Here is a 16796-nt window from a genome sequence, read left to right as displayed (position 1 = left end):
GAGATGTCCTCGTGCGAGATACAGCGGCGCGTGCTGAAAACAGATGTGGGGGAGGGGTTCAGGGGCTGATGTGCATGCTCGCCCCTACGGCTGGAGCACCTGCGTCAGCCTGCAGCGCATGGAAGAGGGCTGCAGGCCGAGGAAACAAAGCAGCGTAATGTTTCCCATTTTTCCTGGCCGGCATCAAATCTTTTATTTGCGCGTTGTTGCTGCCGTTGCAACCGTTGATTTCCGACCGATTGCGTGCACGAAACTGCGAATCGGTGCCAAGAGGAGGCCGGAGGAGAGCCGTAAATGTCGACATGGGCATCGAGGGTCTCCATGCGTGTCACTCCCCCATACCCACACCGCCCACTGTCAACGGTGGTAGCGCAACGACAGCACCTCCACAAACTCTACAAAGTCGGCAAAGGTAACGAAATGGTAGGGTGGGAAGAGAGCGCGGTAATCAATGTAGTCCTCTGGTTGCAGAAGAAGGCCGAGCTCGCCCCAGTTCAGCACGTGATGTCCGTTCGAGGAGGTGGCCATGGCTTTGTAGGCCTCGTAGCACTCCGTGAGGTCGCCTATGAGGCTGCTCGGGGGATGGCGGAAGAGGCGATACAGCGTGTCGCGGTAACGGTCGTCGGCAATGGCGCTTGTGTTAGAGTTGCTCATGCGGCTGTGGCGGTCGTTAGACGAAGGAAGCGACATGCTGTAATGGTCGCCCGACATGCTAGTGCCGCTGGCGCTGCTGTTCAGGGCGCCGCCCAGGCTGCGCGAGAGGCGCTGCACGGCGCCATCGCTGAAAATCTGTGTCGTCAGCGCATTAAAGGTGGATGTCAGAGACTCAGCAGAGAGGGACAGGTTCGGCGGCGTCGTCGAGCCGCAGAGCCGCTCTCCAGAAGACGTGGGAAAGGGCGCGTCGCGAGTCGAGGGCGATAGCGGCGACGCCGTGATGAAGCGGCGCAGCTGCATGGATCCGTTAGTCACACGCCCCGTCCCTCGTGGTTCCATCTGCCAGCCCACGCTGTACCAGGTGTTGTTTCCGCCGCCGTTCCGCGGAGTGGCCAGTCCGCACAGCGCCTCCTGCACCACGGAGTGTCGCGACCGCTCACCATCGTAGCTTGAGTTAACCTGCGACGTGCTGAGCGAGAGGGCGACAGAGAGGTGCGACGACTCGCGCTTCAAGGATCGGGCATCGTAGAAGGCTGCGCTGCCGTTGTCGACCGCCTCCGCACTGTCCCCGGGTGGGAAAGAGACACGGTGCCCACTGGATCCATCATTTGACTTCCTCTGAGGGGCGCAGCTGCGCCTCGTCGGCGACTCCAATGGCTGCTGCTGCAACGACTGCTCTTCTCCGGCTGCATCAGAAGTTCGGCGCACTACGCCTTGATACCTGCGGCCCACCCAGGTCAAACACTTGCTTAGTTTTGACTGAAAAGCCAGGAAGAATGCCCCGGCGGAGTCCGCCAAGTCGGCGTCGTCTCCCGGGGACTCCGCATGCACTCGTGCAGCGCGGCTGCTGTCCGTGGCCGGTACTGTGAATACGGCATCGGAAAGATCGCGGCAGTCCTCGGCTGCCCGGTCCGGGCCCTTCCACAGTAAGCGAGGAGGCCACACAGCGTTGACGGTGGTGGTTTTCTCTTCGTCAGGTATCTCGCATCTTTTCACCACGACCTCTTCCTTGGGACGCAGCTCCATTTCTGCTAAGGCAGCAACGATGCCACGGCGCTGCGCGCGCGCAAATGGTGGCGATGAAGGGGGCCCCGGCGATAACCGAGAGAACGGCAACGGCGAAGACGATGGACCTGTCACCGCAGCGGCTGGGGCACCGCCAGAAACCTGGAAGAAGCTATGTTCGTCGATGTCGAAGGCGTCACGAGGAGAGGACGAGGGGTGCCGAGGCTCCTGCTTCTGCCCCTGCAGCTCCTCTGTCAGCTGCAGTGGGCTTCCCAGCTTGGGGACGGTGGTGCATGTGCCGAAGGAATTATGCTGCTGCAGCGAACGCGGAGCCGAGACGCTAGCAGCGATGCTGGCACCTTCACGCGAGCCCAGAAGCTGCGTCGACGAGGAGGACTCCTGGGTAGACTTGCTAGTGGTCACCGTGGCAAAGGAGCTCGTGTACACCTCGCTTATCGTATCGGTGAGCAGGAGCGTGTTTGCCTGTACAAGGTTGATGGGTATTGTGAAACTTAGTCTGGCATCGTGCTCAGTGGACGTTCCCACTCCCATACCTGACACGCCGGGGCAAGGAGCACTTCGCTTGTCGCCACCGCTCGCATCGTGCTGGACCGTTAAGGCGTCATGCGCAGTCGATAGAAGTTTAGCCTGAATGCAGGCCGCCGCAGTAGGGTCGCCGCTGACGTCGAAGACGCCCTCTCCACCCACCCGCGTGTCCTCTCGGTCGCTGTGGGGAAAAGGGGCTGCACCTTGTCCCGCGTCGGGGAACGGTTCGGGCGGGTGCGCATCATCTCCGGCATGAGCGGTGGGCGGTGTGGCGGCCGCCGTGGTAGGAATCGTTGTTGCCGAAGTGCCTCCGCCAGGCGTCGACAAGGACAAGCGTTGGTGTGTGAGCTGCGCAGACGCAGCAGGGGCAGAGGCCTTTGGCGGCACCCCTATCTGCGCCGCCTTGGGTGACACTGTTATGTCCAGCATATGAGAGACACAATTTGGATCTGGGCAGCCCCTCATACATGCACAGGCACAGGATGGCGGCGAGGAGTCGATGTCGTTGCCCAGAGCACTGACGTCGGCCGCCGCCGCTGCGACGCTGTCGGCGCTGGAGGAGGCATCTGGTCTCCTCGTCGCACCCAGGTTCGAGAGGTAATCCTCCTCATCTGACATCTCCACCGCGCCGAGAAAGGTGCCAGCTTCGCTGATGAATGAGTGCGGCGTGCGCGCCACATCGATCGATTGCCCGGCTCCACCATCACCGCGAACGGCACCGACAGGGCTCATGAGGTTGTCGCTCAGCGAAGGTCTGCCTTGCTTAGCAGCAGCGGCGTCTTCTGCGGCATCCTCGCCCGCGAGCGCCCTGCCAGAGGAGGCGAGGCGGTCGAGGCGCCACTGCTGGTGTGCATCGTCGGCCACCATCGCTGGTGCGCGCATGACTCTGGAGTGATTCAAACTACGCGTGGGGCTCTGTCCGTAAATGGCCTTGGAGTCGCCCACCGGAGTCGTCAGGGCAAGCCGGAGGTCGCCTTCCGACGCGGTTGCGCCTCCGACGCCGTGGCAGGTGGCAGCGGCGGTGAAGGGCAGCGTCGCCCGCCGCGACATGAGATTGAATGGAGCAGTCGGCACCGTCACCCCTTTCTTCGCGTGCAAGTCAAAATTTTCATCGCCTCGTCTCTGCTCCACCTCGCTGCCGAGGAGGAGGGAGGGGAACTGGGGAGCCCGCTTGGCGGGCGGGAAGTGGAAGTGAGGAAGTGAGGCGACAGAAGCAGCAGCAGCGGCAGCGTCGGAGCCGCTCGGCTTTGAGTTGACAGCGTCCGGCCCTGTCATGACGGTGGAGGCCTCCGCTAGCGGTGAGGAGGACAAGCACTGAGTCGAAGAAGCATCAGAGTGACTGGCATGCCTGCTCGGTGCCGGTGCCTCGGCATTCATGTGCATACATAGCTCGAGGAGGGTCGAGTAGCCACCAGCCTCACTCATTATCCACCCCTCCTACCTTTTTCGCCCTGCTAGAACGCGTGTATGGCGCGGACGCGGCCCTCTCCAAAGGTCGGAGTTGCCTACCCAAGGAGGTGATGGCTGATGAAGAGAGAGGAGGATGTAGCAGTGCAGGAGAGCATTGAGGAGCTAGACAGGCAAAAAGAAAACAAAAAAAAACGTCGAGCTCAGTGCATGCACGTGTGCATACAGGCTCGTGCATCTGTTTGGCAGTGCGTGCGCCTCCGTGGGGTTTCGTTTGTGTATGCGCGCGCGCGACAACGAGGGTGGCGCTATCTTGCGCTATGCATGGATGCTCACCTGTTTAGAGAAGAGACTAAGCACACACGGCGCCCGCTTATGAGTGTCGGGTTCTCCTTGCTCTCGAGCTTGCCGTTGCCGGCGAGTGGAGGTGAGAGCCAGACAGCCGTTCGGGTCGAGAGAGAGACCTTGGAGAGAGCAAGACACGGCAACAAGCACGACGACGGGGGAAGGAAAGGAAGGGAAGGGAAGGGGGAGAAAGCGATTTAGCGGCGAGCGGCACCTGGCGGCAACGCCAGCTTGAAGACGTAAACAGGCGGCGAGAAGGCGCACGGGTCTCTGAGAAGGCAAAAGGACGTGCGGGGCGGTACACCGCAGGACACGTGATGGGGGAAAAGAAGGAAGCAGACAGAGCAAGTGAACAGAGAGAAAAGCTGCGGCAGGCATGAGAGAAGCTGTACGAGGTCCATGCATGTGCAGTGGTGGTGGCGCTCCCACACCATGGCAGTGAAGTACAAGAGCACAGTGATGCGGGCGACGGAGACACCACGTTGACGTCTGCTGGAAAATCGCAGCAGCCAACGAGGAGGGCCACGAACCCTATTGGGAAGCAGAGCAGTGATACGTAACGTCGCACTTGATGTGCACCACCACTGCGTTGTGTATGTGTGTGTGTGTGTGTGTGACCGCAATCAGCTCACCAACACTGCACGCGTTACCGTTTCTCTGTGTGTGCGCGCGCGCGAGTATGCACTGCAGGTCAGTGTAGGGTAGACAGCCACACGCAGGGGAGGATCTAGCGGAGTATGGACCAGACGCAGTAGATACCGAGGCACCATCAGAGGTAACCCCAACACTTACCGAGGGGGCACATACATGAGCACACATCATTCGAAGTAGTGCTTCTCACTTTCCCTCAAGTCTGCGAGAGTCGCGTCGCGCTTAGCGCACGCGCGTGCATCGATAAAGGGCCATCTTCCATCAGCAATGATGCCGACGCACTCGGTGAAAGTGAAGGTGCGGTCGACCCGCGCGCTTCGCCAGGGTGTGGTGCTGCTCTGTGCAGGGCTCCGAGGGAGCGGCGCCACTGCAACTCGACCTCTGCGGCAGCCAACCACCAGAAGGAGCGCAAGCAGACACGCGTGCTACAACGACGATTACGGCCTTTGCGGCGTCGCTCGCAATACTTGCATCCAGCAGACGATGCCTTGTTGGTGCAAGGGGGCTTCTGTCGCCCTTTCAGAGAGGTCCCTCTCGGTGTCCGCCCTCTCTGCGCGGTCATCACGCGAACGGTGCGAGCCTGTAGCACCCTCAACTTGGCTTGCACCGTGCGATGAAGTGCTGTTAAAACGCAGGCCCGCACCTCGGCAGCCGACACGTCGCACGCAGACTTCCGGGCCGCTAGAAAGCGCTGATGACGATTCAACAGCCGACACAGACGACCCACGCATACGGCGAGCGGATGCAGCAGTAGCACCGCCACACAGCGATTACGCGCCGCCGGCAAGGCCTCCTGCACCTTCTCCAGCACCACACGGCTCCACAGCAGACCAACCTCGTAGAAGGTCTGCAGCTGACGGGTTTTGGAGTTCATACGTCCGCACAGCACCGTGGGTGCCACACGCAGCTGCAGCACTGCAAGAAAGCGCTGCGTCAAGTACAACGGCTCGTGATCCCCACGATGCACGTAGTGGGGATCGCCGACGCGGAGAGACGCCAATAGAACCCCAATACGCCGCCACTCCACGCTGACCTCGAGCGTCGTGTCGTGTAGGAGAAGACCGCACCAGGGAACGAGGCTGCCGCATGCTGTCGACAGCGTTAACTTGCTCGGGTTGCTCAGGTACCCCACCGAAGGCCAGCCGCGCTGCATCGCCTGCAGGCACCTCTCCGCCGCAGCGGGTGATGTGGTGGCAACAAGCACATCGTCGACCCGACGCAGCAGCAGCGACCGCTCCGCGTGCTCGCTCAGGATACCCGACAGAGCTGTGTCCACGACGTCGGAGAAGAGGCGGTCGCACAGGAGCATCGCCACCGGGGAGCCCTGCAGGATTCCGACGCGCTGTTCGAGCAAGTTGCCTCCCGACACGACAACGAGATGGTGCCGTAAGTGTTCGCTCAGGAGTGCGCGGACAGCGGCACCGGAAATCAGGTTCGCGCCGCAGCGGCTGCTAGCCTTGGTTGTGCGAGAAACGGCAGCGGTGGTATGGGGCCCACTCAGTGTGCGCCCCTCCTCCTCCTCCTCCCAATAGATGTGGCCGCGAGGAATTCGAGCCAGAACGCCGCACTCCGCCTCCGCGCACGCGATGGTGCGCGTCGTGAAGGTGCGCCGGAGCAGGCACCCACCCTTGCACGCTGCCTCGCCATCCAGGGCGTGAATGGCGGTAAAGCGAAGCACGCGGTAGGCGTCATGCTTCACCAGAGACGCCACTGCTGCGAGCACCCGCTCTTGTGGTAAGTTATCGTAGCAACGCGAGGCATCGCTGCGGACGAGGGTAACGTAAGGCGCGAAACAACAGGCAGCCGCGCTCGGCGGTGACGCCGATGAAACCACTGGCGCTGTCCCCGCAGGACCTTCGCACGGCAGAGCGGGCCTCCTCCGCACCTCCTCGCAAAAACTGCGCAGCTCTGCGTACTCGTCTTGGTGGGAGAGGTTGCTCAGGCGAGGCAGACCGTCCCGCACGCGCTGCTCCTCCACTCCGCTTACCAAGCAGCGCAGTGCGTCCCGCAATGCTGCCTTGTGCGGAAGGTGCGGGGGCAGCGGGTGGGGAAAGCGATGAACGCCAGTATGGTGGTTGTGACGGCTGCGTGCCTGCACCCGCCTGAGCAGTGTCGCTGTCGCAGCCGGCAGCTGACCATCGGTGTCACTGCACCCTAGTCTGCACAACAAGCGTACGATGGCGCTTGCGTGGCTGTACGGGCTCGGTGAGCCACGGGCCATTTCTTTCAACGACCGCAGAGACGCGCTGCGCACCACGGCAATGGGTCGCAGCTTGCGCCGGTCAGGGCGGAAGCGAACGCTAGCGTACAGGCAGGATGCACCGCCGCCGCGTGTGGCAAGGGTCGCGCGCGCGCCCCGATGCGCCAACACACCGTCAGTACGAACGGCGCGCCATACGTCTCTCGGTGCAGAAATGGCCGCAGATGCCTTGGAAGCCGCTGAGTGGGGCGTGGGGAGCGCAGCCGTAGCCGCGCCTTCACATGCGCATGGTGCCGAGGACAACGCAACACGCTCAGCACCAACACTGCGAGCGCTTTCCCCGGCCAGTGGCATCTGCGAACGCGGGGCACCACAAGATCGAGTACGACGCACCTCGCGGCGGATCAGTCTACGCCACACAAATGCAGGGAAAAAAAGAAGTTTGTGCGTATTCTTGGAACTCCACGTAATCGTGAAGGACGCGCGCAGCAAGAAAGGCAGTATGTCCTGCGTGAGGAACAAGACGAACTGAAGCCAAACACGCTGCTGAACGTGCGAGCGCTCGCGGCGCGCGTGACGAGCCGCGGACGAAGTCGCTGCTGAGAACGGCAGCGAAGGGGTCGTGGTGTAGAATCCGTTTAGCCACGGCACCTGAGCCACAGGCACGCCGTCCAAGAAGCGGGAGACTGGAACGATGGCGTGGCGGCCGGCGATCAGCCAGTTCCGCACCGCTCCCATGAGCGCGTCGAGCACACGTTCGCTACCGGCTGCATCGCGTCCCCAAAACGACCTGTTCTTGGCCTCCTTCAAAGGTGCCCAGCGTAGAGTGGACAGCAGTGTGCGCAGGTAGGAGACCACCACATCGACGGGGGTGGAGAGCCGCTGCACATCCCACGGCTCCACGCCTTGCTGCTGACGACGGAAAGCTTCCTCCAGGTAGCCGGTATGCTTTAGGGCGGCCCCGCGGAGATCCAAGCGACTGCACTGGTCGACAACAGTCGACAGAAGACGGCGCAGGTAGGACGGCAAGTCGAACTTCGGTGGGGTTGTCGGAGAAGCGTCCGCGCCGCTCTGAGGAGGCTGCAGCACTAACCAACGGAAGACGTGCGCCACGTGCCACATCGGTATGTCCTCTACACTGGTGCATCCTGTGACCCTCTCGCTAGCACCCACAGAGTAGCGCCGCGCAGATGCCCCGTAGGCCACCCTCTTTGGCAGAGCGGCTTGCAGCACGCGGTGCAGACTATGCGGATGGCGGCGAAGCCACTGAGCCTCGAGGAAGCCCGCTGGCAGCGGAAGCGCGCCGCCGCTTCCGTCACCGGCGCCGTCGCTATCCGAGACGCGCACACTGTAGAGTCGCGTACGCGGAACATCGGTGCGTGTCAACGCGGCCGCCCAGGTGACGGGCATCGCCGCGCGGTTCACGGGACTGGCAAAAGGATCGTCTCGGCGTGGACGGCTACACGGGACGACCCCTCGCTGGAGCCTTCGTCCCGCCTTCGCCTTTGGCGGCGCCTCCACACGCCTCTGCTTTTGAAGCGGCAGAAACCCGGAGCATTCGCCTGTGTCGACGGCACGCTTCACACCACGTGAAGAGACATAGCCGCTTCCCTGTGGCGGCGGGCCCTTCATCTCCGATGACGGCGCCGTCGCGGAAAACGACGTCTCTAATGCTGCATGTTTCAGGGCAGGTCCGAGCACCTGCACCCCGCCAGCCATCGCCTCCAGCTGAAGAACGATAGGGCAGTACATCTCGATAAACCCCATAGCTGCGGGACCCAGGCAGGCGGCAAACGATGCCCACCACGGGTGGCGCAGCAGAGCGTCGGTGAGGGGTCGATGAGAAGTGTTGGTGTAGAGAAGCCAAAAGGCGGAGGAACGCCAGAGACCACGAGCGTTGCCGTTCTTGCCCGTGGATGACGAAGACGAACAGGAGGAGTTCGGTCGGTCGGCGGGGCTGCATCGTGCCACATATGTATCGTGAGCTGTCGATGCCGCCGTCTGATGGGTCAGCGGCTGCCGAAGCCGCCCAAACCCCGTGGCAGACGCGGCGCAACCCGGAGCCGGTGTCGGTGGTGTTGGGGATGCGTGTGCTGTGGTAGGCGGAGGGGAAGAAGAGGCGTGCAGCGCCACGTACACGACGACCAGGAATGATTGGTTGGGCGGCAGCACCACATCACGCAAAGCACGAAACCCTGCAGCACTCGGTGCCTCTGCCGCTGCGGCTGCCCGTGGTGACGGAGACGCCGTTTCTACGGCAAACGTGAGATGGAGGCCAAAGTACTCTTCCAGGAAGGCTTTGAGGGACAGCGGGCCGGCAAAGCCCGGAATAGATGGAAACGAGGCGGACATGGGTTGCGGTGTAACATGAGCGAGACAAGGCGGAGACGCGAGGGGTGCTGGTAGAGGGGAAGAGGGACGCGGGGTAACACGGAAAAGCACCTGGAGAGAAGATCGGAAGAACTAGAGCAGCGTGGGGTGAGGTTCTCCGAGAGAACGGCTAGCAGCGGCTTCGCAGCTTGTCCTCCATGAAGTGCCTAGACAGCTTTTCTGTCCTCTATAGTACTTTCAGGTGCCTATGGCGTACGATACAAAGCAGAAATCGGGGGTGGGGGTGTCTTGCGTGTGCCACTCCGCTGCCTGTGCTTGGTGGAGGTGGCAGTGCGGGAAGGCTGGATAAAGAGCGCGCGCGTTCATGAATGGGGCGGGCAGAGAAATGGGCGAAAGGGCGGCAGATGAGCAGCACCCGCGCCTCTACAAAGAGGGAGAGGAGGAACAAAAAGGAAGCAGGTGATACCTTGCAAGGGTAGAAGCATGAAGAGCCGATTAAATGGAAGCAGCTCCACGTACAGCTCTCCTCTTTCCAGCAGTACGGCGCTGGTGCTCCGCCAGTGGGCTCCAGCGCCAGCCGCAATCGGTCCCCTGTGTAAGCGTGTATGAAGAAGGGGGTGGACGATCTCTTTCGTTTGGTTTGCGTGTATACGCCTTATGCTAACCCAGTCTTTCTCTAGGGCGGCATCACCCTCAGCAGTTCTGCGGAGCTGTCAAAATGGCCGGGTTCAGAGCGTCACCGCACAGGATGACCGGCGCACCCTAACGTGAAGCGGAGTGCGCAAACGTTCCGACATCATCCGCACAAAGCCTCTCCTCCTCCCTCATGCCACCGGAGAACCGCACAGGAACACATGCTCCTTTGCTGGTACCTCCTCCGCTAACACCTCACATGGTGATCCTTAACACGCTGACCCCTCCGACAGGGACGCCACGGCATCAGTGACTACTTTGCCTCTCCCACTACCATTTACGGTGCAGCCGTACGATCGCTACGCGCTGCGTACGCGGCGTGGGAGCGGATCAGAATGTCCATCTCTTCCACCATCACTCGCACCTTCGAGGCAGCCAGCGAAATCAGCGCCACCAGCGACAAGCCAATAACTCCTGTTAGGGTGGGCTGCCCCATGGCTGCAAGGAAGCTGCGCAGAAAAATAATCGGCGGCCTAGGCTCCAGATCGTAGCGCGAAAAAGTGACCAGCAGTAGATTGGCTGTGGCGGAGAAAACGACGGAGAGCGACATACCCAGCAGCAACGCGCCAAGCGCTAAGCGGAGGAAGCCGCCCGCAAGGATGCTCGCTGCGCCGTACAACAGCACCGCGCCGGCGGCGAGCACGAAGATGGCAGCCGAAGCCGCGATGAAGAACACCATCTCGATGCAAGCGGATGTGATGTTCAAAAAGAGCTAGCGCAAAACAAAGCAACGACGAGAAAAGGACCCCAGACCCAACCTCTTTAGCGGATGGAGGGGATCAAGAGTGCTCGTGCACGCGTGTGCGACTCTGTGCGTGAGCACGCGGCCCTCAGTGCGTTGCTGCCTCCCTCCTGCAATGAAGGGAATGCGAACGTGCTTCCGTAAAACCCCCCTCTGATAAGAGGGCCTGTGGACCTCGCCGTTTCCTCTGCGCTGGCGCGCTCTGTAGAGGAAGATAAGAAAGAGCGCCACCACTGTAGCAGCAAAGATGCCCTCGACACGAAAGCGAGGGAAAGGTACACCGTGGTGAGAAAAATGAGTGCCGGCTGCTAGGGGGAGGTGAAGGGTCTGCGTCAAATCTCCCGTCGTTGAGTACTGCGCGGCTATCTGAGGCAAATTACAGAAGTATTTGCGGCGGGTGTGAGTGTGCGCATGCGCGGCATTCGGGTTAGTGGAAGGGGGGAACAAAAGAAGAAGCGCAGGTCGTTTTGTGTGTTGGCTGCAAGGGAGAGCGAGCGAGATGGTGGGTGGTGGAAGAAGAGAGAAGGGGGAGAAGGGGGAATGATATGCAGCAAAGAGATGGAGAAACGCGTTTCACGGGGTCCGCAGAGAAAGTGGTTGGAGGGCTTCCCAACCACGATCGAGCCGTTTCCGGCAACGCCCCAACAGCAAGGGTGCATGAAGGCGACCACAGAGAGAGCAAGCGGGTAGTTCGATCGTCTTGGCTGTCCACGCACCTTAGCTCTCTTTCTTCTTCGCTCTGTGCAGCCCCCCTCCCCCCACCAACACCACTCCACCCCTCGACGACAATGAAAGGCCACAAATATCTTTTACTGGTGCGGGTATATATAGAGAGATGAACAGGTATCTCCCCTATTACTGGCCATCGGCTCCGTCGTGCCCGTGAGCCTTTTTCTTTTTTCCTCCTATTAGGGCACACATTCACTCTGAAGACTGCTTTCGTCTGGCGAAGGAAGCATAGTTTGAATGCCTCTCTTCTTCTTGATACCCTGCCCCATTTTATGTCAAGGAAAGAAGGTACACAGTGGTGATGCGTGAGTTTGCCTCTGTTTGCGCTTCAGCCCCTTCCCGCACCACCACCACCGCCACCACCACTCTCCCCTTCGTTGTTTGATGCGATGTGATAGGCTTATTTCTCGTGCAAAAACAACAGCAAAAGAAAAAGGGTCCACCTCAACGAGTTGAGTCCCATGTCACGAGGGGACGCCAAATATGACGACAGCCGACACGCCATGTGTAACGGAGCGAGCCTGAAAAATAAGGGCAAAGAAAATGCATGTCACGCGCAGCATCCACTGAGTATGTTACACATGCCAACGGTCACGAGAGCCCGGCGAAGTCGATAGGAGAAGGTGGAGAAGGAAAGCGGTGCAGACTGGGAGGGGTGGGGGGTCGAGGGTCGGTTTGTGTGTGTGTGTGTGTGTGTGTATTAGTGTGCTTCTTCAAAGGGAGGATGGGCGGGCAGTTCAGGTATGAGGCCGGCGTGTGTGGACACTTTGTGGGGGTTGCTGCCGCTGCTGTTGCTGCTGCTCTGTGCGTCTTTGTGTCGGCAGATGTACCAGCGCATGTCGCGCCCCACTCCCTTCGAGAGAGAGAGAGAGAGACAAAGTCACAGCACACATTGCACGTGAAACTCCTCCTGCCACCCTCCACGGCAGCTCGAAATCTCGATACGTGCACAGCAACACGCATACACACGCGCATACGTTGCCTCATCCTTCATCGCAGCACCGCAAACTCCTGCATCCCGCAGTCTCTACCGCAGCTTGCAGCGAACAGCGGAGAAGCGCATAGAAAAAGATGTTCAACAGAGCGAAGATCGGGAAAGGCGAAAAGGGGTGGGGGTTAAAAATAGCGAAGACCACTCTTGGATAAAGTGTGGAGGTATTCGTCTGCTCGCTGCAGAGCTGTTGCGACTTGCATCGCTGTGCAAAGAACGAACCACACAGGAAGCTGGATCGATTACCGATGAAGAGAGAGAATCGACAAGTGCACGCAACTACAGACACACGGACACACATGAGCATATGGGCGCCTGACCATGACACACACCCACATGGACGAACGCACCCCGTCATGCAGAGTGCGACCCCCAGCACTCTTTTCTCCCCGCCTCTTCCTTGAAGAGACCCACACCGGAGAGAAAGACCAGCCCGCCGCACGAACGCGTCAGCACAGAAAAAAGAAAAACAGAACAGAGACGTTGCAGCGATGGCGGGAGGCAAGGTGACAGAAACCAGTTAGTTACCTCTCCGGGCCACTGCTCCTCACCACTCTCTGTTCACCTCTCGCAGCTTACTTCACAACTGGTCCGTCAGGCCCCTCTCTTCTGTGACTCTATTCGTCTTTTCTTGCGTCGCGCCTTTGGGCGTCTGCAGAGGGGGGGGGGCGACGCCCGTCGATAGGACAAGCGTCAGCGACAACATGCGGTGTAGATGATGACCTTGAGTGGAGAAAGGACGAAAAAAGGGAGGAAGAGGGGCGATCGAACGAAAAACAAGGCAAGAAGCGGACGATCAAAGAAGGAGCAGCGGGAGTCGACCGCACTGTCGTTTCAGGATGGCAGCGTCAGCGTGTGCGCGCGTGTCGGGTATGCGACAACCCTCAGCTCCTTCCTCGAACGCTCCCGTCGTCACGTCTCATCATGCTTCCTCTCAAGCAGCCCCACTCCCCTCTCGCACTCTCCAGGCTTTCCTGTGGACCAGCGCACGCGCTTAGTAGCGGTAGTGGTCCGGCTTGAACGGGCCGTTGACCGGGCAGTTGATGTACTCGGCCTGTTTCGGAGTCAGTTTCGTCAGCTTGGCGCCGACGTGGGCAAGGTGGAGGGCAGCGACCTTCTCATCGAGCGCCTTGGGCAGGAAGAACACGCCGGCCTTGTCACCGCGTGGGTACTTGCCGTTGTCGCGGTTGCTCCAGAGCTCGATCTGAGCCAGCACCTGGTTCGTGAAGGAGTTGGACATCACGAAGGACGGGTGGCCGCTGGCGCAGCCGAGGTTGACCAGGCGGCCCTTAGCCAGCAGGATGATGTGGCGGCCGTTCTCCATGGTATAACGGTCCACCTGAGGCTTGATTTCCACGTGCTCTTTGGCGTTTGCCTCCAGCCATCCCACCTGGATCTCCGTGTCGAAGTGGCCGATGTTGCACACAATGGCGTCGTCGCGCATGTGCGGGAAGTGTTCAGAGGTGATGATGTCATCGTTGCCGGTGGTCGTCACGAAGATGTGCGCATCGGCCATGACGTCCTCGACCAGAGCGACCTGGTAGCCCTCCATGGAGGCCTGCAGGGCGTTGATCGGGTCCACCTCCGTTACCACGACGCGAGCGCCGAAGGCGCGCAGGGCGGCGGCGCAGCCCTTACCAACATCACCGTATCCGCACACGCAGCACGTCTTGCCGGCAATCATTACATCCGTGGCGCGCTTGATGCCGTCCACCAAGGACTCTCGGCAGCCGTAAAGGTTGTCGAACTTGCTCTTCGTCACGCTGTCGTTAACGTTGATAGCGGAGATGGGGAGGTTGCCCTTGCTCAGGCGCTTGTACAGGTTCTTCACACCCGTTGTGGTCTCCTCGGAGATACCGAAGATCTTGGGCACGAGCTCGGGGTGGTGGTCGATCACCAGATTCGTGAGGTCGCCACCGTCGTCGAGGATCATGTTCGGCAGACCGTCACCGCTGAAGCCCTTCACTGTCTGGGCGATGCACCACTCATACTCCTCGTCTGTCTCACCCTTCCACGCGAACACCGGTACGCCAGCCTTGGCAATGGCCGCAGCGGCGTTATCCTGAGTGGAAAAGATGTTGCACGACGACCAGCGCAGCTCCGCACCGAGGGCCTTGAGGGTCTCGATCAGCACGGCAGTCTGCACAGTCATGTGCAGGCAGCCGGCGATCTTGGCGCCCTTCAAAGGCTGGGAGGGGCCGTACTCGCGGCGTAGCTCCATCAGACCAGGCATCTCGTTTTCAGCCAGCTCGATCGCCTTGCGGCCCCACTCCGCGAGGCTGATGTCCTTTACCTTGTAGTCCGCCATGATTGCAGTTCGACTGAAACGGGAAAGAAGAAAACACGGCAGCGCTTCCGATGCGTCAGGTGGCCAGCGTGGACAATGGGAAGATGAAAGGGTGAGTAGGAGAGGGAGATATGAAGAGAGACTTTCACTTTTTCTAGTCGACGCGCATTATATATAAAAGGAACGCGCAACGGGGGGGTGGAGGGCAAGGAGCGGCGAACCACAAATGGAAAAGGTGTGTGAGTGGGATGAAGGGAGGTAAGGTGTCTCGGCAGCGCCCGGCGTGTCGATGAGTAGATCGACAAGGGGCATGGACACACACCACGAGAGGAAGACGGGCCAATGAGAAGGCGGCGAAGACACACACAAAGACGATAAGGGGAGAGGGGGGAGCAAACGGAGGAGAGGTGGGACGGTGGAAGAAGAGTTTGTCAAGGATGGCATATGCCTTTCATTGCAAAGGCGATGCGTGACTGACAACGCCTTTCATCTCTTCATAACGCGTTTGGCGTCGCCGAGTCCTCCGCCCCCTCCGCTGCCTTAGTAGTCTTCCACATGCAAATGAAAGTCCACCGGGATCGCTGACGGATGGTAGGCCACCTGACAGGCATCACCTAGAAACAGCTCCGTAGCGGTGCCGCCTTAGGGAACGCCGGGGAACCTTGTGGTCAGATGCAGACGAAAAAGTGATAATAATGAACGAAGGCGTCCAACAAGAGGCGCACGGCGTCTCCGTTGGCGATGATTCATGTGTGCTGTTTTCCCCCTCCGCTTATTGTCTGGTGTACTCGAGATGTGACGGTGGCGATGTGCGGCACGCGCCGTAACTCACTCGCCCGCGCTTGATACAGGCAACCGCCCACACCACCACCACCACCACCGTAGCTGAAAGACGCAACGCACCGACCTCAATTGTGTGGGAAGAACAGAAAGAGAAGTACAAGCAAGTGAGGGCTATTGTGCGCTAAACTGGATGTACTCGACACGCTCCTTCGCATCGGCAAAGACGTTGCCTACCTCACCAGGGTGCTCCTCCGCCATCTGCGCAATTTTGATGACCGTGTTCACCGCGTTACGGGCTAGGGCAACGTCATCGCGCTGCTCGAGTGCATCACGACACTCGTGAGCCGCGCGCGTTGCGTCTTCAGCGTCGCCTGCGAAATCGGGGTTCGCTTGATCACGTCCATCCGCGCTTGGAGAGTCGACCGGGACGCTGCTCTCGCCCATGGGCAAGTCGCGGCTGGAGAGGTGCAGGAGGAAATCCAGGCTGCCGGCAATGCGGAAGCGTGACAGCTTAAGTGGGGGATGAGTGTCGTTCTCGCTTGAGGTGCCTGCGGACTCCGCCGCACAGGGCGGCGAAGTCGAGGCAAACGCGCACGGTGCTGAGTTGCCAGCATCGCTCATTACACGTGTCTCTGCGATGGTCGCGCCGAGCTCGGCAGCCGGAAAGAGTGGCTCCATCAGTTGCACTTTGCGAGCGGCATTCAGCTTCTCGATCCAGCCGTGCAGGGTGACGCTAAGAGTCGGTCCGGAAACCCCTTGAACACCCCGATCCTCGGCGACGGGCCATGGCAACTCGGCGTAAGGGACGAGCTTCCCCTGCTTGACCGCCTCCTCATACGCAGACAAGTCCCGGAAGGGACCGGTAAAGACCACCTCCAGCGTTGCACCGCGGGCACTGCGAAAGTGCGGAACGAGGTGCAACGATGTCGCAAGGTCTGTCACGTACGCCGCGTACGCGTCCTCTGCGTAGAAGCCGATGTCTAGATCCTCCCCTAGCATCTGATGCTACCAGCACACTGCCATGTCCCCTGTTCAAGGGCGAGCTCAAAAGAAGGAGAAATGCATGCGGAAACAGTCGAACGTGAGCGAGACGGAGAAGGAAAAACAAAACAAGCAGGGACAACTCAGAGGCATCGAGTGCATCATGACCCCAGTGCGAGCCCGTGAACGCGAAGAGCCGCGGTGCAGTGAGCAAAACGCTGCCTTGTGGATCACGGGGGATGCACACGCGGGATAAGAGGGAGTAGTTGTAAAAGTCGATGGGCCAAGCGCCCGCAGAAACCCAGGTTATGCACAACGAAAACGTGTGCGCCGCCCCCCCCCCACACACACACACATACACAAGCGCACGAGATGAGATAGGTGGGTCGGACGGAACAAGAAGGCGAGTATCTGCGTTTCCCTGTGTGCATCCGAGCGAGCTCGACTGCAG

The 16796-nt window shown here is 60.4% G+C and overlaps 5 protein-coding genes across 5 annotated transcripts; all 5 read right to left on the bottom strand.

The window, feature by feature from the left end:
• Positions 1-357: 357 nt before the first annotated feature.
• LINJ_36_4130 (hypothetical protein, unknown function) lies at positions 358-3630 on the bottom strand (the record flags this gene model as incomplete). The annotated part of the gene is made up of 1 exon (XM_001469584.1): positions 358-3630. One exon carries the CDS (start codon positions 3628-3630, stop codon positions 358-360), a length of 3273 nt encoding a protein of 1090 aa, XP_001469621.1.
• A 1174-nt stretch (positions 3631-4804) lies between these two features.
• On the bottom strand, positions 4805-9160 carry LINJ_36_4120 (putative telomerase reverse transcriptase; the record flags this gene model as incomplete). Its single annotated transcript, XM_001469585.1, has 1 exon — positions 4805-9160. One exon carries the CDS (start codon positions 9158-9160, stop codon positions 4805-4807), a length of 4356 nt encoding a protein of 1451 aa, XP_001469622.1.
• Positions 9161-10109: 949 nt separating this feature from the next.
• Positions 10110-10511, bottom strand: LINJ_36_4110 (conserved hypothetical protein; the record flags this gene model as incomplete). The annotated part of the gene is made up of 1 exon (XM_001469586.1): positions 10110-10511. One exon carries the CDS (start codon positions 10509-10511, stop codon positions 10110-10112), a length of 402 nt encoding a protein of 133 aa, XP_001469623.1.
• Positions 10512-13288: 2777 nt separating this feature from the next.
• On the bottom strand, positions 13289-14602 carry LINJ_36_4100 (S-adenosylhomocysteine hydrolase; the record flags this gene model as incomplete). Its single annotated transcript, XM_001469587.1, has 1 exon — positions 13289-14602. The coding sequence occupies one exon, from the start codon at positions 14600-14602 to the stop codon at positions 13289-13291; it is 1314 nt and encodes a 437-aa protein (XP_001469624.1).
• Positions 14603-15535: 933 nt separating this feature from the next.
• Positions 15536-16363, bottom strand: LINJ_36_4090 (conserved hypothetical protein; the record flags this gene model as incomplete). Its single annotated transcript, XM_001469588.1, has 1 exon — positions 15536-16363. The coding sequence occupies one exon, from the start codon at positions 16361-16363 to the stop codon at positions 15536-15538; it is 828 nt and encodes a 275-aa protein (XP_001469625.1).
• Between the last annotated feature and the right edge of the window lie 433 nt (positions 16364-16796).

This window comes from Leishmania infantum, chromosome 36, assembly GCF_000002875.2.
Source record: "Leishmania infantum JPCM5 genome chromosome 36".
Taxonomy (NCBI): Eukaryota; Euglenozoa; class Kinetoplastea; order Trypanosomatida; family Trypanosomatidae; genus Leishmania; species Leishmania infantum.
This window is presented reverse-complemented; position numbering and strand designations above follow the sequence as displayed.